The sequence below is a fragment of the Pipistrellus kuhlii genome, unplaced genomic scaffold (assembly GCF_014108245.1).
Source record: "Pipistrellus kuhlii isolate mPipKuh1 unplaced genomic scaffold, mPipKuh1.p scaffold_m20_p_7, whole genome shotgun sequence".
NCBI lineage: Eukaryota > Metazoa > Chordata > Mammalia > Chiroptera > Vespertilionidae > Pipistrellus > Pipistrellus kuhlii.
The window spans coordinates 51,915,977-51,940,779 of record NW_023425573.1 but is presented as its reverse complement, the minus strand read 5'-3'; the positions used below and the strand labels follow the sequence as shown (position 1 = coordinate 51,940,779).

Below are 24,803 nucleotides of genomic sequence, written 5' to 3'. Positions count from 1 at the left end.
TATATTAGAAAAGTTAACAATTTAATCTTACTTTTGAGGAATTTTTAATGTGGAATCACCATTTAGCCTTGCAATAGATTTTCTTAGGGTCAAATGCTTTCATCAAGTTTGGCATTAGGAATAAAAAGATGTATTAATATGTTTTAGTTACAGAAATAAACAATGTAATTAATCTCCATTAATATATAAAGTGAAGCATCTATTAATACTGGAAGCAATCTTTAAAAACATATACTTGAATATTTAATCAACTTGTTTATATTTATTTGCATATGGTACTATATAGACAGCTCAAGAATACAATAGATTACCAGATTAATGGAATTTGGACACTGTTCTAATTTTAAAAGAATCTGTAGAATTCCTAATTTATAATAAGTAGATGCTCTCTTCTTCATTGATTTTATGCTGTAAACAAGTAGCTCCTCTTGAGTAGATGCTAATGACAATGCCAGTGTTGGCACATGTATTTCAGTAGAGGTTCAGAAACTTACATGGATCTGAAAATGGAAACAGAAAACAGAAATGCATAATTTAAAGCAATGTGTTCTTCTTAGATTTCCTTACACGTGTATACTTTTGTTATCAACATACACTTTGATATCAGAAAGATTTTCTGATTTCTGACTTAAGTTTTTCTGTGTGTCTCCTTTAGATAAGAAATGTTGAGACTAATCAATGTTTAGACAACATGGGCCGAAAGGAAAATGAAAAAGTGGGCATATTCAACTGTCATGGTATGGGAGGAAATCAGGTAAGTTCTCCTTTTTTTATTGGCTTCATATTTGGAGGGGGGAGACATATTGTGAAAACTATCACACTAGACCATGGCTTACAACTCAATTACAATAAAGACTTAGTTTAGCAAATCAATGGGCAGTCAAATTAAGAACTAATTACACTCTTTTATTATCCCAAGTTTCTTACAAAAGTACTACAGAATTTAATTAAAAGGGCAAAACTTTCAACTAGCCTGCAGTAATGAGAACAGCCCAATATTTCAAACTCATCTCATTTTACCATGTAGGAGCAAATGAGGACAAAATGTATAATGTTAGAACCTCAGGAATTCATAAATGAAATGAACAAAAGCTAAAATCCTATACCTACAGATATTTTAATGTCTCTACATCATGAATTTAGTGACAAGATAGAAATTAAAATAAATATTTTTCACCTTTATGAATATTTGTTCATGTCTATAAATATATGTACAAGAATGTTTACTGGAACCTTTTTATTATAATACAAACAGTGAAAACAACTAAATATTTACCAAGAGGGCAATATTTAATTCAATCATGATGTATTCATAGTATAGAATACTGCATAGCCAGCAAAATGACTGAGAGAAGTCTGTATGTATTGTTATCAAAATTGAAAAGAGGCCGGGACCGGTTTGGCTCAGTGGATAGAGTGTCGGCCTGCGGACTGAAAGGTCCCGGGTTCGATTCTGGTCAAGGGCATGTACCTTGGTTGCGGGCACATCCCCAGTGGGGGGGGGTGCAAAAGGCAGCTGGTCGATGTTTCTCTCTCATTGACGTTTCTAACTCTCTGTCCCTCTCAATTCCTCTCTGTGTAAAATCAATAAAATATATTTTTAAAAAAAATTGAAAAGATGATAATAAAATCAATACAATTTATTTTGAATGATCTCATTTACAAAAAAAAAATACGTGTGAACCTTTCTCTCTATGTATTATCTAAAATATCTAGATTTATATGGATTATTATCTACTATATTAGATATGTATAGAAATCTATCTGGGATATAGATTACCTCTGGTGAAAAGATTGAATTGAAATAGGAAATTTTACTTTTACTCCACATATTTTGTATATATGTATCATAATAAAAGAACATCATTTTGTAGCATTAGTATAGCCTGGGTAATTGATGGTAAGTTACATAATACTTTTTAAATGTATCTTTATTCTTGAAAGTATTATAGATGTTCTCTTTATCTCCCTCAGTGGCCCCCTCTACCCTGGAGGCTCCCTCCACCTCCCTGCCCTGCAGGCCTTCACTGTCTGTCCATGGGTTATGTATAGATGCATATAAGTTCTCTGGTTAATTTCTTTAATATTTTATCTATAAAGTGTATAAAAGATTTTCCCCAATTTTTTCCCTCTAAAGATTATTAAAATCTATAAAAACAACTAACACTAGCCTGTCATATACTAGACATTCAGTACTTATTGCCATTAATTATTATATTTACTTATTATTTTATTTGTGTTCTTAGTTATTTCTCTTTGTACTTCTATAAGAAAAAAATAAAATGTTCATTTAGTGACTATGTCAGAGGCAAGATAAATGCACAACACTCCCTCTGATATTGTTAAGCTAATAAAATAATCGGCCTCTCCTGTAGTTCTAACAAATATATATTATGAAAAAATTAACCCATTATATAAAACCCTATTATAATTTATACTTTGGTAGAACTAAATATTTCTAAGAACATGTTTAAATTTTAGACTTACTTGAAAAAAGAACAGATTTTAGGATTCTGTTCTCACAGCTACCTTCCCTGTTTTTTTATTGCTATCCTTTTTTGTTACCATGGAAGCAGCATCTATTTTTATGGTTATTTCGTTTTGAATTCTTAAAAGTAGCCTCAATCCATAAAAATATTCAAATTTCTCTCTCCTGCTTTTATACAAAAGTCATTAACAAATGTTAACCCTGATTTTTTAGTATCTCCACTCAGTTACATTTCTAAAAGAAGGTTCTTCATGCCTGTTGACAATTATACCTTAACCATTTTCTCTTTGTACAGGAGTTCTGGTATTTCTTTTCTTTTTTTAGCTCTGGAGATATCACTAAGAAGCTAACCTTCAGTAGGTAGTTGGTTAGATATATTTTTCTTAAACACTCATATATCCAGCACATTCTCCTCTCTTTATCCCCAGCATCTGGCACAAGGCTTGGGATATAGTAGGTACCTAAAAAAACCTATTAGTTAAATAAATAGATGAAAGAATGTATGGAAGTTTTTATAGTAGGAATACTGGAAAAACAAGATAGCAGCTGGAGTGTTATTATTAAATTCAATACTTGATCATCTTGAAGTGCTCTTTTAAAAATCTTAATAATAAAATTCTTCTACCCCAAATAATAATGACAAAATTAGCCACTCCATTCCTATCTGTTCTTGATATGCTCTTTTACTAGCAAGTAATATTATGATGATCATTAAACATTTTCAAAAGGATGAAAATAAAAAGGAATTTGATTAAAACTTGAACCTATATTTTTACATATGAAATAAAGAACTTACAATTTACTGGTAGGAAGTGTTTTACTAGAAGTTATGGAATTGTGTTCTCTATAGTTCTGAAAAGATAATGTACCTGGTAGATTCCTGGAAGCATTTCTCTGTCCCCTACAATACTAATGACTCAGATTTTATATTTTCTCACCAGCCTCTCTCCTGAGCTCTAGAATCTATTGCCAATTAATTATTAAAATCACAACTATTTTCAGATGTACTCAATTTCTTCCTTTTTATACAATCATCCAAAATTGAATCACAACATAGACACTTAACTTTTGAATTTTAATTGGTCACCAAATCCTGATATTTCTATCAAATATCAGGTAAAAGTAATCCCTTTACTCCTAACCTTAAATCCTTTTATAATGAGGGACCCTATATTTATCCTATCCTATATCTTCTTTAACCTGCAGGAGTCAAAACATCTCATTATTTGCATACATCTTGTAGAAGTTCATTCATATATCTCATACATGCTACATTATAATTAAAACTTTAGTAACATCTCCAATAATTCTCTCTGTTCAAAGAATAAAGTAGAAATTCATTAGTTATGATATACAAAACTCATAATACTTGTATTCCCATTTGGTTTTCCAGCATAGTCTTCCTAATAATCCCTGTATTTTAAACGTATGTCTTAAATTTTCCATTCCCCGGATGCTCTGTGTATTTTCATTTCTCTACAGTTTACTGATAACTGTTCTCTCTAATTGCACTATTAGTTGCATACTGCTCCACTCACAAACTTAAAACATACTCACTATTCAAAACCTAAATAAAAATTTTTTAAACTATCTATTGGCTAGTAACTTCTTAACTTAAACAGGATGCATTATTAATGAGCAAATTATAATGTACTTAATCAATCTATTATTGTTTAACCCAAAGTGTTATTTGTGAACTTCCATTGTTATAGAAAAGGCTCATCAATAACCTTATAGCTAAAATCGTTAAACACTCATATTAACTTTTCAGAAAAAGAAAAAAAAAGTCCAGAAGTAAATTTGAAATATCAGTGGTTATTCAGCAGTATAGGTCTTTCAGTACATAGTGACAAATTGTCATTTTTAATGTCTAACCAATTTAATAGGACAAAATTGGGGGAGCTAAGCAACCCCCATCCATATTGTATTCATTCCTAATAGCTAAAATAGGAAGAGACACTCTGATAGACATTTGACATGCCTTAGCCTCTTTGATTCTCACAGCAATCTAATACATGATGTATTACCCTAATTCTACTCATGATTCTAATGTAAACTCTGAGAGATTAATAAAGTGATTGAGGTGGTAAAGCCAGTTTGAACTTAAAACCAGCTGACAGCTGAAACTGGTTTGGCTCAGTGATAGAGCGTCGGTCTGCGGACTGAAAGGTCCCAGGTTTGATTCCGGTCAAGGGCATGTACCTTGGTTGCGGGCACATCCCCGGTGGGGGGGTGCAGGAGGCAGCTGGTCGATGTTTCTCTCTCATCAACATTTCTAGCTCTCTACCACTCTCCATTCTCCCTTCCTCTCTGTAAAAAATCAATGAAATATATTAAAAACAAAAACTAACAAACAAAAACAACAGTTGACTATGCCAAATTTATATTCACTGCATTTATATTAGTTCCCAACCATACTCCCCCAGGATTGTGATCACAGTGGCCAAACCTAACTGGGAATTATATTTTATCTTTGTCAATTTAGTATGGGAGAAACATTTTACTTTATTTTAAACTAGAAGCCCAATGCACAAAGATTTGTGTAAGAATGGGCCTTCCTTCCCCCGGCTACAGGCACTGCCTTCGCTCTGGCTGGAGCTGCCTTTCCACCTTCCCATGCTGCCTAGAGGCCTGCCCTGCCCCCAGCAGCTCAGTGCCTGTGTATGCAAATTAACTCACCATCTTTGTTGGGTTAATTTGCATACTCACTCCTGATTGGTGGGCATCACAAAAGTATGGTCAATTAGCATGTTGCTCTTTTATTAGGTAGAATACATTTCTAACATTATCAGTGCACTTAAGTATTTTTAAAATTGGCATCAATACTTTGTGAATTTCCAAGTCATAGTTTTTGCTTATGTTTTTATTGGGGGTTGAGAGGATTCTTTTTTCTCTTATCTACTTATAATCACACTTTATTAATAAGATTATTAACTACTGTCACAGTGCAGATATTTTTCTGACTTAACATTTTTGTTTACAGTTTATTTTTATATACAGACTTTTAAACAGTATTCCAATCATTGTTTGCCTTTATGTTTTCTCTTTTTGATGTAGAAATACCATTCTTTTTAATGAGATGCTTTCCAATGACATTTACATCATCTTAAAGGAACCAATACAAAAATTGGCAAATAGATCTTAGTCTCATTGGGCACATATTATACCAACTGAAATATTGACAGTAATTTCTATTTCAAATTTACTTGGGTTCAAATTAGATTAATATATTTGTTAAAATGACCATTTATTTGAAATTAAGTATCAGTATACAATTTTTAAAAATTCAATGCTGCTTCCCTTTGAATTGCAGTGCATCTTCAAAACAAAACAGGGCAGGGGTGGGGAGCAACCCCCATATGTATTTTATTCATTTCTTCCAAATTAAAAAATACAAATAACATTAAGTGATGTAAAAATGTTCACATTTTAGCAAATGTGTTTATAATGTTTCTCTTTCTCCCTAAAGACACTCATTTGAAGAGAGCTAGAAAGCACATACAGTCATTCCATGTAATTTATTGCAGTAGGTGATTCAGAGCAATTTTTCAAGGTAGCAAGCCTTTACGAAAGCTTATGCTAACCCCTTATTAAAACTTCTTGTCTGCCAAGATAAAGAAGAGACCATTAGGTCCTATCTATACTTTTATACAGATTTCTCTTCCTCCTTTCTCTAACATTATAACAGGTATATTACAACTTTTTGAGAGTTATAGATTCTTTTCTCATTACGGACCCTCTCCTAGAGAAAGCTTAATTATTTTAGTAGTACATGCTAATGTTCTCCCAGATTGTAATGAATATATTCATTCAACACATATGTATTCATTTTAAAGTTTGCATTTTTATAAGTAATATAATTACTTAGAAGCCACTTCTACACTAATTTTGTCCAATTTTAGTAACTTGCATGATGCAATTTAAACTCACCAGGGATTTCACAAAATAAACTTGCAAGTGAAATGAAATGGAGGAAAGAATGAATACGTACCATTCATTCAATGTTTAAATGAGTTGGATATATGCAAGCTAGAAACAGGAATTATTCTAAGAGCCTTTCAATCTAATTAATACTTGGTTGGGAGAACATCTCTGGTCTTGGCTTATGCTCCTACTTGAAGAGTAAACTCTACTGAGGATGAAATGGTAATTTGGCTCAATCATTCATTTAATAAATAAAACCTTACTATCTTAGCCTATAAGAGAAACTCTATGTTAGCCTATGATGTCAGTAGGAGAGAATATCTCAAAACAAACATTTTACATTGGTCCACTTTTTCCGGAGATTATGAGGTCTCTGCTCATCCTCACGTCCATCAACAAGGGTTAGTTTCATTCAGAGAAAGTCTCAACAGTGCCTTCAATTACAAGATCAGTCATGTGTCAGCAAAGCCTTTGGGATACAGGTACAAGCCAGTGAGCCTATTAATTTTCCTAGGTAATTGATCCCCTCGAATTTATCTATAAAGAAGCTTAAAGTCATAATAGTCACTGGGTTTCCATCCATTGTTTCAAACTGACTAATGCACATTTTTTTCTTTTATTTATTTATTTTTTATTAAATTATTATCTTTGTACATATACCATTGCCCATCCCTCCCATACATGCCCTCCCTCCCCAGAGTTTTGTGTCCATTGGTTGTACTTGTATGCATGAATATAAGTCCTTCGGTTGATCTATTATTTCCCCCAGATATCCCTACCCTCCCTGACTAATGCACATTTATATTTGAATGAAGTGTAGCCTCAAGCTCAATGTATCTCTAACTACATCTTTTATTCAAAGTCTTTTTTTATTATTATTAAGGTATTATATGTGTACATAGTTTACCAATCCCCACCTCTTTTGCTTTAATCCATTTTTTACATTTTCCTCTCTTACCTTTCATCACCTCTGCATCCCCAAACTAGACACTAAGCCCTGTGGATTCCTTCTATTGTCATTTTTATCTATTCTTTTCTTTCAATAATAATTCTACTTACTCTGTCTGGGCTTTTATTGCATCCATAGTTTGATTACTATAATAGTTATCAATATAGCTTCCCCGTAGCTCCAATCTGCTCCCATCTTCACTCTACTCACATTCCATAATGAAGTGAGGACTCCTTCCAACATATCACTTCCAACTAGAAAAATGAACAAAACTCTTTTTTTAAGTGCCTGGTTTTTACACGATAAAAATAATATTCTTTATAAGCCCACGTTCTATCTAATCTGACCACTTCCTACCTTTGTAAGTTTAACTCCTGTAACTCACCTATACAGCTCCTTCAACTCTATTGAGTATAGCCAGATCAGACTTTTTCAAAAAAATAAAATTTCTAATCATCTTTCTTATACCAACATGGTATGACCTTTACCTACTTTTCTAACCATATAAATTCTAGTTTACACAGTTCCATAGTTTACATGGTTTATCTAGTTCCAATTCAAAACTCAATCTTCTTCATATAGTATTGCATTTTTTCTACTTTGCAATCTACATTGATATTTCCTTTATCTGAACTCATAATATTTAATTGTTTCTCATTTTTTTATTTTTATATTATCTCTCAATATTTCTCTTACATTTTAGCCCTTATGCTGTCATTCAGTTATGTATGTTTATTCATCATCTCTTCAGAAATAAATTGTAAACTCTTCTTGAAAGCAATAATTATTTCTTTTCCTTTTTAAAACTTCTATAGCAAAAATTGCTTACTATATAAATGAATGAGTAAAAAAGTTCATACAAAAATTTCTTAAAAACATACATACAAACATACAAAACATACAAAAACATACAAAAATATACAAAAGTTACTTAAAAACCTGCTATTATCACAGAAATAGTTTCAGCATTTCACTCACATAAAGGAGAAATCTTCCTGGAGAATGAAATTGTTTCTTTGAAAATGCCTAGACTTGGAGCTGTGGTAGGCTGAAAAATGACCCCCAAAGATTTCCACATCCTAATCCTTAAAACCTGTGAATGTTACCTGATACAACTAAAATGGCTTCACAGTGTGATTCCATGGAGGGTTTTGAGAATGGGAGGTTATCCTGGATTATCTGGTGGCCTAACTAAATGCAATCACATGTATCCTAATAAGCAGAGAGCAATTTGACACACACAGAATAAGACCACAGAGGCAGAGAAGGAATGATGTGGTTACAAGTGAAGGCATGCAGGCAGTTGCCCTGAAGCTTTAGAAGAGGCAAGGAAGAAATTCTGCCTTGAACCTCCAGAGGGAATGCTGACCTACTGGTACCTTGATTTCTACCCAGTGAAACTGAGCTTGGATTTCTGGCCCCCAGAACTGTAAGAGAATCAACTTCCATTGCCTTAAGCCTCTAAGTTTGTGATCATTTGTTTCAGCAGCCACAGGAAATTAATATAGGAGAAACTCCAGAAATAATCTAGTTTAGTATCTGTAAGCAATTCACCTCTTTGGAAAAGAGGTCTAAGATATTAAACTTACCTCAAAGTTAAAAATATATATTATTTCATCTTGCTACTGTGAGAAATGAAGTGGTAGCTAAAAAGAATAGCTTTAAATTACACTGGTTCTACAGAATGTTTCAATTACGGAAATTTTATGGAGATTCCATTTTATTTTGATTTTTTGTATTCTCTTTTCAATTTTAGTGTCATTGTAGCAGAGAACATTGTCAATAAGCTCTAAGTCCTACATTTTAAAAAATTGAAAAATATAAAATAACTAAAAGTGAATGCTTACAATATTAAATGATAATGGCCTCTTTTGTTAATAGTTAATAAATTCTGCACAGGGATTCTAAAAATTGTTGTAATTTTTTTAATCTTAACTCAAGAACTAAGCCCTAACTGGTTTGGCTCAGTGGATAGAGCATTGGCCTGTGGACTGAAGGGACCCAGGTTCGATTCCGGTCAAGGGCATGTACCTTGGATGCGGGCCCATCCCCAGTGGGGAGTGTGCAGGAGGCAGCTGATCGATGTCTCTTTCTCTCATCAATGTTTCTAACTCTCTATCCCTCTACCTTCCTCTCTATAAAAAAATTAATAAAATATATTTTTAAAAGATAAAAATAAATAAAAAGAACTGAGCAAATAACCATAAATAACATTTTATTAATTCAAATAAATTGTATTATTATTTATGTTAAAAGAACATCTACTAAGCTTGGGGTTGATTAAAATTTTTAAGAACTTAAAATTAAAATCTAATTCTGCCTAGTTTTGCCTGGCCAGAATATTTCCTGGCATAATAACAAATGACAAATCCATTGTGTTCAACCCTTTTCTTTCCCTGATAGGAGTTACTCAGATGTCAGATTTTTTTTTTTTCCTAAATGTTTCCTAAAAATTAAATACTAATATTGTCTGTTTCTTAGATTTAGTTTTTCTTCTAAACATTGTACAGTCTAATTTTATGTATCTCCGCATAATGATAGTTAACATCGATCACATATGACTTTTTATTTTCAAAAGCTATGGAAAAATTGGCAATGCAAGTCAACCTACAAAGCACTTTTACTATTTTACTGTATTTTACTGTAAAAGTACTTAAAATCAATTCCCTGAAATCTTATATTCATTTTAATAAGCCACAATTTGGCTCTTAGCTTTCTAGCTACAAGTACAAAATGGATTATATGATTCATTATGTCAAAATGTAGAAGTAAACCAGCTTCAGAAGAGGCTCAGTTATTCCTGGTGTTGAAATAGTAAAAAGTTCTGCTGTGATTCCTGATCAAGTAGCAGTAATTGGGAAATGGGCCGTGGGAGCCACAGGAGGGCCACCAGACTGGGCTAGAGGGGATGATAGTCTCTAGAAGGTGTCTTAGGAAATGGCGATGTCAATACATGTCAGTGCACATAGTAGGATAAAAATATTTTTTATTGATTAAACATAATGATATTTAATTATAGTATATAATTATATCAGCCCACACTCTAAAGTGTTTAAAATTAAATTTCCATAGACTCACATTTTAAAATATGTTAAGTACTCTGGGAAATTTCACATACATTTCATTTAATTTAATAAATGAGATTCCCTTAATATTTTGATTTAAAAAAACACACCCTTCTGTAAAAAGTAAAATATCACACATTCTCATAAAGTAGAAAGTTGCATATTATCCTAGTTTCATAAAACCCAACACACACACAGAAGCATATATACCTCTCTTATCCCACACCACCAACAGAACTCTTCTCACTGAGAATTGTAGGCTATTAACCAAAAAAAATCTAATAAAAGAAAAATGTTTTGTTGGGAGCAGCATTAACCTGCTTCTTCAGCTCACCATTTTATCTGCTCTAAAGTTCCTGTTGCTTAGAGATAGGGTCCACATTTTCTGCTAGTTTTCTCCATCAACTATTTGGTCCCAGTAGAACTTTTCTCTCTGTTCCTTTTCAATCTTCAGAACCTCAATCCTTTCTTCACTTTACCTTCAGATGCTTTTCTTATGCATCATTCTTTCACATGCCACAGACAGAAAGCAAGCTCTGGTCTCCTCTTCTTCTAAGGACACTAATCCCATTAAGGGGGGCCCAAAGTCATGACCTCACCTAAATCTATTTATTTCTCAGAGATCCCACCTCCAAATACCATCACCTGGCAGTCTTAGGGCTTCATATATGAGTGGGGGGCGGGGCACAAACCTTCTGTCAAGGCAGTGTCTGGATGACGGGCCTTTGTCCTTTCTGTCCTTCAGTGTCCAGTACTATACATTGATATGTTTGAACTAGATGTCCATCAGTTCTAGTATGCTTCATTTCTTTTGTTAAAGAGGCAAGAGCAGGAAATCCAAACGATTTGTGAAACCTTTGAGTCCGTGACAGGATAACTGAATTTAGAAAGTTTGAATTTAGGGGGTGGGGGGAAAACATTTAGAAAATAAATGCTTTTAGAAAATCTCTCAGAGCAATGTAACAGTTTTGAGCAACCTGCTTGCTAACCAAAAACTAATGATTTAAAGAAAGAAAAAAAAGTAAACTTATTACTCAAGATTTTGTTGAATAGCATATAAATACCATACATGTACTCAAATAGCATATGGGCACCAAGAGGAATATAAATATATACCTAAAGCACCAACTCTTGTTTTGTGTATGAGGAAGGTTGTAAAGATGCTATTTGTTAATGACATGGATTCCCTTATGAGAATTTCATACTAGGATTGTACTGGATATTATCAAGAGTTATTTGTCTCCTGAGTAAAAGGTTTTGTTTTGTGTATTGTTTGTTGTTTGTTTTTTCCTTTCCTACAAAACACATAATCCAATACAGAAAAAAAAATATTTTATTGATTATTATTTATATTAGCTCATTCTTAGATTATTTTTATTATATTACTAGAGGCTCAGTGCATGAAATCATGCACAGGGGTGATGATGTCCTTCAGCCCAGCTGCACCCTCTCCAAACTGGGACCCCTCCAGGGATGTCCAACTTCCTGTTTAAGCTCAATCCCAGTAAGATCCAGCCTAAACAGGCAGTCAGACATCCCTCTCACAATCCAGGACTGCTGGCTCCCAACTGCTCACCTACTTGTCTTCCTGATTGCCCCTAACTGCTTCTGCCTGCCAGCCTGATCAACCCCTAACCACTCTCTGCCAGCCTGACTGATGCCTAACTGCTCCCCTGCCAGCCTAATGCCCACCATGTTCTGCACATGCCCCTTGGTGGTCCGTGTACATCATAGAGACCTGTTGTTCGGTTGTTCTTCCGTTTAGCCTATTTGCACATTAGGGTTTTATATATATAGGTGTGGATAGGTTTTGTCTCTTTTGTTTCCTCCCTATTATCTATTTTTACGTCATAAATATAAAATTCTGTGTAAGTCCACTTCCACTTTCTTGCAAGATGAAAGATAAATAAGTAAATAGGAACATAATTTCCATATCAATCTCAAAAGTAATATAAAACAATGATTCTTGAAACAAAGAATTTTTTGCGGCTATGTAGGAAGCATTCACACACACACACACACACACACACAAAAGGTATGATAAGGAAAGGAATGGTTCTAAACGGCTTTAGAAAACTGACAGAGAGCACAAAGAATGGGTGTATGAGGACAGCCAGTAGGATACAGGACCAAATGGAGTGGCAGGCCTGGACTAGGGAGAGTAGAAAATTAAGTTTGATAAGTAGAGGACCTAAGATAATAATAGAATGTAAGTTTCAAGCAAGGAGATTTTGAACTGACAAAGGAGCAAAGAGCTTTCAGACTACAAAGGTTGTCAAAGGACAGCTTGTAACCTATGTCTAATCCAAACTCATGAAAATACTTGGACATGCACTTTTGTTATTAAAAATGGCCTGGTGAATGAATATAGCCAACATGAAAAGGGCTTTTCATTCTTGTTATTTAGTGCCCAAGTATAATTTAACCACAAGCAGGGACAGAACTATAGAACTTTTTTTGCAGTGCATTTCTTTTATTCTTTTATCAAAGGACTTGATCCAATACAGAGCAACGAGCTACATGTGGTACGTACAGAAATGATACCTTTCCATTAAATGAAAAAAGGCCTGCTTCACTGAGTTACCATGGAAACAGCCTAGCGTCCATCTTCATTTCTCATAAAGAATCTTAGTCTTGAAAACCTACCAGATAGACATATTTCAACTCTTTAGTTGCTAATTTTATAAATAGATTTGGGGATATTTTTTTAAGTTTAAAAGAAGCAAAATATGTGCATTTGGGTGGAATGTGCAGAACTTCATGTATTTTTGCTTTTAAGAGGTTCTTTCTTTTTCAAACACACACACACACACACACACACACACACCACAAAAACCCTGATTCTTAATAAATTTCAAAATGCATTTTATGGCCACTGTAGCATCAAGGAATGAACAAAGACATAGTCAAAGGTCACACCTGCAGGTGCTCAATCCAGGGCCTAGAGACTACAGAGAAAAAATGCCACTTCTAGGTGGCCGAATCCACCTACTATAGAGACCTTTTCTTTATCCAGTGAATGAAACAAGTGGCTCATGAGCTGGACTCATGTTTTATTTTGGGAATCTTAAGAAATAGTAAATCAAATAAAAGGATATGATGCCCAATTTTAGACTGAAGTTATGACACATTAACATTGACCTCTAGGATCTCCTGTATAGAATTCCAAGTAATTTATGATTGCCCTTCTGGAAGATGGAATTTTTTCTTCTTCCTACCTTATACGTGGGCTGTGCTTATTGACTTGCTTCCAAAGACTAGACCATGGAAGGGGGTTGTGGTGACTTATAGTGAAGAAACATGGCAAATGCTATGTCTGGGCAAGTGATCCAAGTTGTACATTGTAAGTCAGGTTGATACCATGCGCCCTAGATATGATGTAATGACAACTGCACTTCATCTGTGTGACCTTTTTCTTAAATACCTATATCCTCAATCTAACCATTAGTAGGTAAGTATTAGACAAACCCAACCTGAGGGAAACTACCCTACTTCTTCTCTACAAAACTGTCAAAGTTATCAAAAAGAGGAAAGTGGAGCCTGGCCAGTGTGCCCAGTATGGCTCAGTGGTTGAACGTCAACCTATGAACAGGAGGTCACAGGTTTATAGGTCAGGAAATAGAAATGTTTCTATTTCTGCCTTTCCCTTCCTCTCTGAAATCAATGTAATGTGGTAATCTAGATGGAATGCTGGGGGGAAATGGGCTCATGTGGAATTTTAGGGGGAAATTAGTAAAATCTGAATAAAGTATGGAATTTAATTTTTAAAAAAATGATTGAGAAGTGAAATGCTAATGTGAGAAAGAGCATGTGAAAAGGGCATGGTATTTGGGGCCTGATAAATCATACTTCAAAGATAGGTTCATTCATTTTCAAAATGAGTGACTTTGGAAGTTTATTTAATCTTTTTAAACCTCATTATCCTCATTTTTAAAAGAATAATAATGCTTACCTGAAAGGTTTGTGAAGAAATGTATCGTATATAAGATGTGGTAGATCATATTTAATAGACGTTGTCTTTTAAATGACTGATAGTTTGTTCAATGAACAGCAGGTGCTCCCAAATGTTGTTTAATGTCTTCCATGTGCTTCCAGCTCAACATCCAAAGGCCAGAACCTCTGTCCCTTTACTGCCAGAGGCTGCTTTGTCCATCTAGCCACACCTGGGGAATGGATCAGTTCTACTCCCCAGAAGCACTCTTCAAGCAACAGCTGGGGGCAGTGGTGTCATTCCCCCAGCGCCTTCACCTTGGAGGAGGCTGAGACTAGGGAGCTTGTTCTATACTAGTTGCCAAAGATCCCCAGCAGGATTAAGCTTCAGTTGCCCACAGTACAATTCATTAAAGTATGTGTCTTCTATTGGCTACTCTCCCTTATCACTCTAGTGGTCTGTCCTGGGATCATCTATCAGTGTTTCCCAAACTTTTGACATATGTGTACCCCTTCTATAATTTTCGTAACACTGAGTACCCCTCATACTCATGAGAACATAGAATTAGGCACAGCTAAGCATGGTGCAATGCATATCCCCACCAAACTCCGGTGCAACGTGTACCCCCACCAAACTCTTCCCATACCCCTGGGGTACGCATACCACACTTTGGGAAATGCTGAATTCTACCTGATAAATGGCTTGCCCTTGAATCATCTCAATGTCAGCTTTTAGAGGAAGCTACACTATGGAGCTGATCTTAGTTCACAAAGGGAAAATTGGTATTCAATTGCCCAGGGCTAAAGGAGGGTATTTCATCCAAGAATGCACTTTTCTTCTCTTGCAATTTATATGTGTGAGGACCAATACCAAAAGAATGATATGATCAGTGGAAAAACATAGCACACAGGACCAGCAAGAGAAAGATAAATGTTACAGAAAATCATTAGTAATGAACTCTTAGAGAATAGAGTTCAAGGCAGGCTGGAATGTTGGAGGAAACTTACAGAAATGTTGGCACTCTATTCTATGTTTATATATCACATTTAGAGTTTTATATAGGGCTCATATGGATTGGAGAAAGCCTGAACATTCTATGTGCTCAAAAGTATCAGTTGAATAAGTAGATGGGTAATTGGAAGAATAAATAAATAAATGATAGAGATAAAGCATAGGAGAAGGTGTTCCACTTGGTAAGAATGGTTCTAGTTCTTGCATGAACCTTCTTTTTCCTGATGGTCAGTGTGTTAGTTTTCTATTGTTGTAGAACAACAAAGCCCTACAAATGTAGAGGCTTAGTACAATATAAAATTATTACCTCACAGTTCTGTGGGCTTGAAATTCAGACTCAACATGTCTGAGATGTCTGCTCAGGGTTGCAAACAGGTGATAGGGAGGTGTTGGCTGGAGCTATGATTTCAATCCGTGAGGCTCCAGATCCTTTTCCAAGATTTCTAATTATTGGTAAGCTTCAATTTCTTGCAGTAGGAAGACTGAGGTCCCTCCTTTTTTGTTTTTGGTGGTGTGTTTTGTTTTGTTTTTCCTGGCTTTCTGCCAATGGTTGCTCTCAGCAGCAAGGGCAGCCCTTAGTTATAGCCCTTAGTTCCCTGTTGTATTTCCCTCTTCAAAACGTGGCAGTTTGGCCGAAACCGGTTTGGCTCAATGGATAGAGCGTCGGCCTGTGGACTGAAAGGTCCCAGTTTCGATTCTGGTTAAGGGCATGTACCTTGGTTGCGGGTACATCCCCAGTAGGGGTTGTGCAAGAGGCAGCTAATCGATGATTCTCTCTCATCGATGTTTCTAACTCTCTGTACCTCTCTCCTCTCTGTAAAAAATAAATAAAATTAACACACACAAAAAGTGGCAGTTTGAGTCTTTTCTTTTTTAAATATATTTTTTAGTGATTTCAGAGGGTAAGGGAGAACAGGGAGAAAGGGAGATTGAAAAAGAGAGAGAAAGGGAGAGAGAGATCAGTGATGAGAGGGAAGCATTAATTGGCTGCCTTCTGCATGCCCCACACTGAGGATTGAGCCTGCAACCCAGGCATGTACCCTGACCAGAATCAAACCATGACTTCCTGGTTCATAGGTTCAATGCTCAACCACTGACCATGCTGGCTAGGTAGCAGTTTATATTTTGAAGGCCAGTAGAAAAAGCTCTCTTTTCTGTTGGCTAAAAGGAGGTCTTGTATAGAATAATGTAATCATAAAGTGACTTTCTTGTCATAATCAAAGTCTCACCCATACTCAAAGGAAGTGTGTTTATACAGGGCATATACAACAGGGGGCAAGAAAATTTGGGTCATCTGAGAATTCACCATAGTCTACATCTGCACATTCAAATAGCTAGTGGGGCATCTTTTGGAAGAAATTGTGTTTGGGCTCAAATTTGTACTTAATAGTATAATAATAATAAAGTATAAGTATCTGGGCATAATGTTTACATGTTAGATTTCTTGAATTTTAGACTTCATTGAAAACCCTTCAAAGCAGTGTAAAGTGTTAAATATTCTATATAATAAAAGACTAATATGTAAATTGACCGAATGGTGGAATGACCAGTTGCTATGACATGAAGTGACCACCAAGGAACAGATGTGCAACACAGAGCTGCCCCCTGGATGGTCAGTGAACTCCCACAGGAGGAGCCCTGCTCAGCTAGAAGCTAGGCTCACAGTTGGCGAACACAGCAGTGGTAGCAGAAGCCTCTCCTGACCCTGCATCAGTCAGACTTCCCCAGAGTTCTCCTGGACTGCAAGAGAGCAGAGCAGGTCGGGCTGGGTCCCCTCTAACCCCCCAACCCTCCCCGAGTGCACCAATTTTGTGCACCAGGCCTCTAGTATATAATCTTTAGCATCAGTAGTGTTTAAAATGGGAAGATTTAACAATGAAGTAGAAGGTAGAAACATCAATCACACTGTGTTATTGTATTAGTGCATCCCCCTGATTATATTAGCTTTCTTGCTCTTTCCACAAAGTGAACTAGAGATTTCTAAAGGCAAATTATTTTCACTTCAGTTCAGTAAGTAATTATTGGGAACATACACTTTTTCTAGAATTGTTTCTGTAGGTGTTGAAAAAATATCCTTAGTATTGTTATAGGGACAGCAAGGCTTAAAAATAAAACAAAGGATGAGACAGAATATAATAAATATAGATTATATGTCTAAAATTTGCACAGATAATAACCTATTCTTAGATGTTACTTGGGACAGCTACTGTGTTTAGAGTTTACATGGATTATTTCACTCAAACTCTTAAATAGCTCAGGAAACAAGGGCATCTTTGTCTCTTTTCCCAAAAAATGAAGCCAAGATTTTGACAAAGCGCAGTAACTCTGCTCTGAGAATTCACCATAGTCCACATCTGCACATTCAAATAGTCCTTACAAAGAGCTGCATGAAGGAAGTCATATAAAGAGGGTAATCTTTTCCTGAGTACAACAGAACAGGAAGAATACTCCTATGTGAAGAATACTAATACTCAGTATGTGATCAGCACATACTGAGTCAGGGACTCAAGAATTAGATGACTGCTGAGCACAAACTAAGGAACAGCAAATTATTACATTCCGTTTTAATGAAGTGAAAGGAAGATTTGATACGTCACAGATGATTTCAGGACAGGATGGAAACATTGAACACGAGATTCACACCCACATCTTGTTTATAATAACAGTTTTAGATCATTGGAATTGTGAAACACCACAGATGTCATCTAGGCATGTAAGTTAAGAAAACACAGCTAGAAGCTAGCTACTTCTCCTTAACGTCTTCTGCACAAACCACTGGGCAAACAGGCTTTAGATGCAGCCTGGAATCAAGAAACAGAAAAAGGACCTGTCTGGGAGCAACATCTCTTTGCTTAGAAGATCCATTGATGAGTTCAGTTTCCATCTGTGCATTTTCTGTGCTGATTTCAGGATTGTGAGACATATAATAAAAAAGAGCATTTTGAAAAATCACAATGCTAAAGTTCTAACTTTTGTTGCTAAATGTTTTTCCTTGTTATTTCAATACAACATTTCCTGGGCTATTTTTATAGAATTGGGGGGGGGGGGGATCTTGTGTTTATTTTCTTATAATTTTTCCCTCTGGATGGTTGTTAACAAATTTCTCAAATTGATCATACTTCAGATACCTAAAGTGATCCCCAAGAGGGCCTGAAGCTCCAAAACGACTAAGTGATGGGTGTGTAAGGGGGCCTAGGGTCAAGTACAATAATAGTGACAATGACCTTGGGATCCAGAGAGACCTCCATCACTAAGAAGCTCAGGCAAATTGGGTAAATCCAGTAAATTTGTTGGCTTTGATGTCTTTATCTAAGTAATGAAGCAGTTGGCATAAAGTGATAGAGTCCCTTAAAAGTGAACTTTATGGAAAATATTGTTCTGAGGAACTCAACAGGAAAATTATTTTATAAATTAAAATTAAATCTAGGGAAATCCCAACCTGCATAATAAAGCTGGATATAATAAGTGTGTGAAACTTTTTAAAGAGAGATTATATATAATAAATTATGTATATTGCAAAATATTTCTCCATCCAAGGATAAAAGAAAAGGCCTATGGCAAGACAGAGCCAGCAGAGGGCGTTTAGTTCCTGAGCCTTTTGCTGAAGGAGCCTTGGTCTAGTCCAAATAAGGAAACAGTGTATTTGCTTTGAAACTTGCACTGCTTGAAAGATGTGCTTATGCTACTAATCTAAGCAAATATTTGCTTCCATTTTTCCAGAGGAGTAAAGATAAAGGAGTATTTTTAAAGAAGTAACTATACAACATTAGCATTTTAAGCAGATGAAACTTTTAAAAGAATGTATAGACACAATCTTTCATTGTGTAAAATAAAGCATCAATTTCATGCCGATTATTTTAGAAGATCATTCTCATAGCAGTCCTTGGAAATTGCTTAAAGTTTATCTTCATTGTGTATATTTGAAGAATTATAAAATTCCTTTGGACATTACTGACATGAAAAATCCAGAACAAACCAGAGATATATATATATAGAATAATGAAAATGCTTACCTTTACTTAAAAATAATCAGAATAGGGGATACAAACACATATGTAATACCTTAATCAATAAAAAATAATCAGAATAACATTTAAAGGAATTGTGGTTGGAATTGGCTACCGTCCTTCAAATTTGGAAATTATTGCTAAACTCACGTAAGACATCAATTAAGAAACACAAAAATAATTTGAGCTCTATGAAAATGGGTAAAAGAAGAAAAATCACCCAGTCACAGTAAATATCACTGTGCATATTTAAATAGAAAAATTATTATAAAAATAGTTGTTCCAAAGCTTTGTATAATATAACTTGCTTCTTCTAGCTTCTGGAATTTGTTAGCAGTTCCCATGGCTTGTAGGCACATGGCTCCAATTTCCATCTCCCGATTCACAGCTTTGTTGTCTTCTCTCTGTATGTCTCTGTCTTCTCTTAAGGACGACAGTCATTTTGGTTTAAGGGCCTTCCCTCCTCCAATATGACCTCCTGGTAACTTAAGTAATTATCTCTGTTTCCAAAAAGTTCACGTTCTGAGATATTGGGGTTTAGGGTTTTAGCATATCTTTTGCAGGGAGACGATTTAACACATAACAGGAGGACAGGAGGTTTCAAAAGGTGGAGAACTTTGTAAGGAATTCTATGAGGGGAGTAGTTGCCCTCCCTATGGGTTGGGGGGCCAGTTTCCAGTGACAAAGCTATGAAGAGGAGGACTCAAGGCCGGGGCAGCTTCATGGATGTGCAATTCATGCAGTTGACCAGGGCCCTGTAATCTTCAAAGTCTTAATAATTTTGAACAACAGGTTCTGCATTTTCATTTTGCATTGGTCCCTACAAATTATGTAGAACCCCACTCTGAGAGCTTCCTATGTGCTTCTTATACTTGTGGGGTTGGCATGCTGAGACCTGACTCACACATGGCAAAGCTGGCCGAGAAATGGAATTGCAGTGACTGCCCTGCCTGGGTCATCTTGCCTTTCTGAGTTGTCAAGCAATAAAAAGTGGTCCTCTTAGTACTGCAGTGAGAGGTACTTAGTGATGGGAATCTAGGAAGAACCACAGTCAGGAGAGGGAGCATCAAATTCTGCCAGGCCAGAGAATAGGAAGGAGCTATATAAAGAGACAGTTCAGGTAAGACCTCTCCTAGATTTTGACCAACCTGGAAGAATCAAAACCAGAGACGGTCGGACCTGCATCACCACCGTTTGTCCACCAACCAGATCTGAAATAGCATGGCTGACATATACACATAAGGAACTATTTTACATTGAAATTGGAACTTGAACTGTTGGCCCAGAAAGGAGCTCACTGATTCATTTGCCTCTCAGCATAACCATTATGGCTTGTTTCAGTTTAGGTTCTTACAAGGGTATTTCTTAGATCACATGATCTCACACATCTAGAGGAAATAATGAACAACATAAACTGATGAACAAAAACAGACCCAGAGAAAGAGAAGCACCGAACAGACTTTCAAACCTCAGAGGGAAAGTAGGGGAGGGTGGGATAAAGGGGAAGAGATCAACCAAAAAACTTGTGTGCATGCATATGGGCCAAGCCAGTGGCCATGAACAAAGGGTGGGGGGGGGGGCATATTTAGGAAGGGGTTTGAGATGGGATTGGGGAATGAGGACAATTATGTGACACCATAATCAATAATAAAAAATAAAATAAGATAAAAAAGCTAATTAGAAGCCTGGAGGAATTTGGGAGTGGGCAAGAGAGATAAGAATGAAATCAAAACAAAAACTTAAGACAGTGAAATAGAGAAGTCAAGGCTGCCCTATCCACTGCAGACTTCCAACCCCAAGCAGCCCAGTTTAGAGAAGGGGAGACGATCAGCCATTATATTTCACTCGGAGTTTCAATGGATAATATTAAACAGACGAATCTAATTTCTGAATTGAATCCCCAAGGGATCTAGATAAGTAAGCAGAAAAATAATAAACCCAGTAGTTTTCATCAAGGGGTAGGGAAAGATGTATTATCTCTTTTGATACATTTTAAAGTGTTGATAGGTATTATGGGCTGAGCTGTGCCCCTGCCCCCCAACGGGCATTTCCTTGGGGAATTAGTAATTTCAGTGCCTTAACATGGACTATATTTGGAGTTAGGATCTTTAAAAATGTAATCAAGGTAAAATGAGGTCATTAGAGTGAGCCTTAATCTATAGGACTGTTGTCCTTATAAGAAGAGATTTGGACATAGGACACACACAAGCACAGAGGGAAGACCATGTGAAGATACAGGGAAAAGATGGCCATCTATAAGCCAAGGAAAGAGGTTCACAGAAGAAACCAATTCTGATGATACCTTGATCTTGGATATCCAGCCTCCAGTACTCTTGAGAAAATAAATTTCTATTGTTTAAGCCACCCAGCATGTGGTACTTTGTTATGGTGGCCCTAGCAAACTAATACAGTGGAAGATAATAAAACCCGATTTGTTACAGAGATCAGAGTAATCTTGGAAAAAATAATGAGGAGCAAGGTCCACAAAGTGGGATAAAAAGTCATTAACTTTTTCAAATGAGAGCTGAAAAAATAATTGAATAAAAATTGCCGTCTTAGTTGTTTGTAGAACTAACTTGACCAATAGATTACAAAAGAAGATATAGTTCTATTAAAGGAACTTCACTTATCACATTTTTATACTGTTGAGTAGAATGTATAACCTTTGTGAAGGATTTTCTTCAAAGATGTTGGCTTAAGAGGTTTCTTGGGCTCTGTCATTAACTTTGCATGTTCCTCTTCCAACTTGTGATTTTCAGAGAAATCCTGAGTGGCATACTGTAACAGCAATCCTTTCAAGACTATCTTGTTCAGCTTAAAGACTAGGGCTCCAGAGTTTATAAGTGATTTGTAGAGCTGACTTCCTGCAATCTTATCAGATTTGGTTTGGGAAACAAAAAGACCTGAGATCATCTTCCTTATATACTCCTTCTGGACTTTGCAAGAGAAAAAAATAGATACCCACAGAATCCTGAACCATGCTTATCAGAGCCAATGGAAGAAAACTACTTAGTAACTCTCATCAAACTTCTATAATCAATGTTTATAAATAAAATTTTCACGCCAGGAACAAAGCAATAGAGATCACAGTATCACTTTGAATTAGCTAACAATGAGTATACAATCCACCTTGATATTTCTTGGATATTTTGAAAATTGTAGTCAAGCCCAGCCCAAAGCACATGAGAAAGGTGAGCGTAGAGCCTACCTTTGTTGAACTCCCTAGAGAAGGTAATTCTACCACCTTCACAGACTCACTGACAATATGTAATAAAATTTACATGATGTACTTTTGTTATGGAAAGAATTATGTAAAGTGCTTTATGAAAATTTATAATATTCTTGTCTCTGAGACAAGGCAGGAACCAAGACTACCGGTAACTACCTTTTATTGAGCTCCACACAATTTACAAACTTTATTTTGTTGAACCTGTGTGTGCTTTATAAGGCAAGTATACTGCGGGAAAGATGGTGCCGGCAAATAATAAGCACTTCATAATTTAGTTTGTTAAATTAAAACTTCGCAAAAACCTTATAAAACAGGGACAGTGTCCCTATTTTGAGGTTGAGGAAAAGGACTTGGAGAGATAAACTAGCTTCACAAGATCACACAGCAGAGATCATGAAAAGTTCGTTTGATGTGAAAACTTTCACAGACAAACCTGCTATACTGTGACTTCTTGTTTTTAAGATATTATTTTATTAGCTGAATTTTATATTTTCAGGTATTTTCTTATACCGCTGACAAGGAAATCCGAACCGATGACTTGTGCTTGGATGTTTCTAGACTCAATGGACCTGTAATCATGTTAAAATGCCACCACATGAGAGGAAATCAGTTATGGGAATATGATGCTGAGGTATAGTATTTTCCTTAATTTACTTATTTTTGAATCTTTCAACTGAGTAAATACTGGGTGGAGCAAAAGTAGGTTTATAGTTGTGAATATGTAAGACAGAGTTTATTCTTGTATTATTTTGATTAATTATTGTATTATTTTTCCATAACAACAACTGTAATCCTACTTTTGCCCCACCCTGCATTTCAAATATATTTAAACGCTGAGTTATTTTTTTCTGCATTGGAAAAACTGCACTTTCAAGCACGTAAGCTCATATTACATAATATTAGGATGGTATATTATATAAATATATAGTTTTTGCAAAACTAGTCTGTAAGTATAAAATCTGAATAAGAAACATAAAGTCATTTTTATGTTCATAAAATTTGTCATCATATGTACATGCTCAATATAAATTAGGCAAAGGGCAGGCTATGCTTATCTGAGAGTTCTGTTTGCAAATGTATATAACGAACAATATCAGCAATAGTTTCATATTTTTAATTTTACACCATTGTAATTTCTGATATTTATGCTTCTCACTTTAAAGGAAAAGAGAAAATAACTGACAAGCTTAGCTTGAACATTCTTTATAGTAGTAAATATTTTGCAAAATTCAGTAAACTAATTAGGTACATAATCAATTAAGCAGCCTCTTCTCAATATAGCACATCTTCCTGAGAGAAGAGAGGCAGGAAAAAAACAATAAAATTACTGGGAATTTATAGCCAGGCAGTGTGTAAACACCAAACCAGCCATCAGATGGAGCTAATAAAAAAGAAATATTTTTCTCTGCATGAGGAAGCTATCTTGAAATAGCTTCATTTCTTTCATTTCCCTTTGCTTAACAAAGTGAATTTGTCGTCTGGGTTACATTTTCCACATTATTAAATGGTTGGTGACTTATTTAAAATAAGAAGTAAACCTCTTTCTTACATGATAAATAATACAATAGAGGTGAATGAATTTCACAAATGAAGTCTTCTATGAAAGCTTAAAATACTCTGCAAGAGTAACATTTTAAAAACGAATCTGCAGATTTTTGGTATTATTGATATTTTAACAAGGTCTTTTAAAAAACTTTTTGAATGTCATTTTAATTTGCATGATGTTGTAATGTCTTAAGTGTGATATCAGAAAAACTTACTGAATTCTTAGATGATTTGGAGTTAGTTACATAGGGTTAAAGTTTGTCCCTAAGATTTATATATTATTTCCAAGTTTCTCAGACATAATTAAGGCAAACACCATGAATCATTCCTGTGTCACACCACTGTGCTTCATCCAGACTCTTTGGTCCTCTCAGTATTTATTCATCTTTTTTATCTGACCACCATTATTTTTCTCTTCAACTATTGTCATCATCACCCTTTGTATTTAGATAGCAGAAGACATTTCATCTAATAATACATGTGAGTAGATTTGAACCTTTCTCTAGTCAGTTCCCTACCTCTTCTATGAGGAGAAGTGCAGATAAATGTACAGAAAAAGAAGAAATCTTGAAAGAATTATTTTTTTAAAATAAAACATTGTGTTGTTATTGTTGCACTTTAGTTTTCACCAGGATCCCTAGACTGTATTAGGTG

General features: G+C 35.3%; 1 protein-coding gene across 3 annotated transcripts in view; it reads left to right on the top strand.

The window, feature by feature from the left end:
• GALNT13 (polypeptide N-acetylgalactosaminyltransferase 13) overlaps nucleotides 1-24,803 on the top strand; it is a 446,823-nt gene that overhangs the window by 411,004 nt on the left and 11,016 nt on the right. For all 3 annotated transcript variants that reach the window (XM_045575393.1, XM_045575392.1, XM_036421744.2), the window contains exons 11-12: nucleotides 656-754; nucleotides 23,101-23,235. In XM_045575393.1, coding sequence (XP_045431349.1) covers nucleotides 656-754; nucleotides 23,101-23,235 — 234 coding nt within the window. The remainder of the gene's footprint in view (nucleotides 1-655; nucleotides 755-23,100; nucleotides 23,236-24,803) is intronic.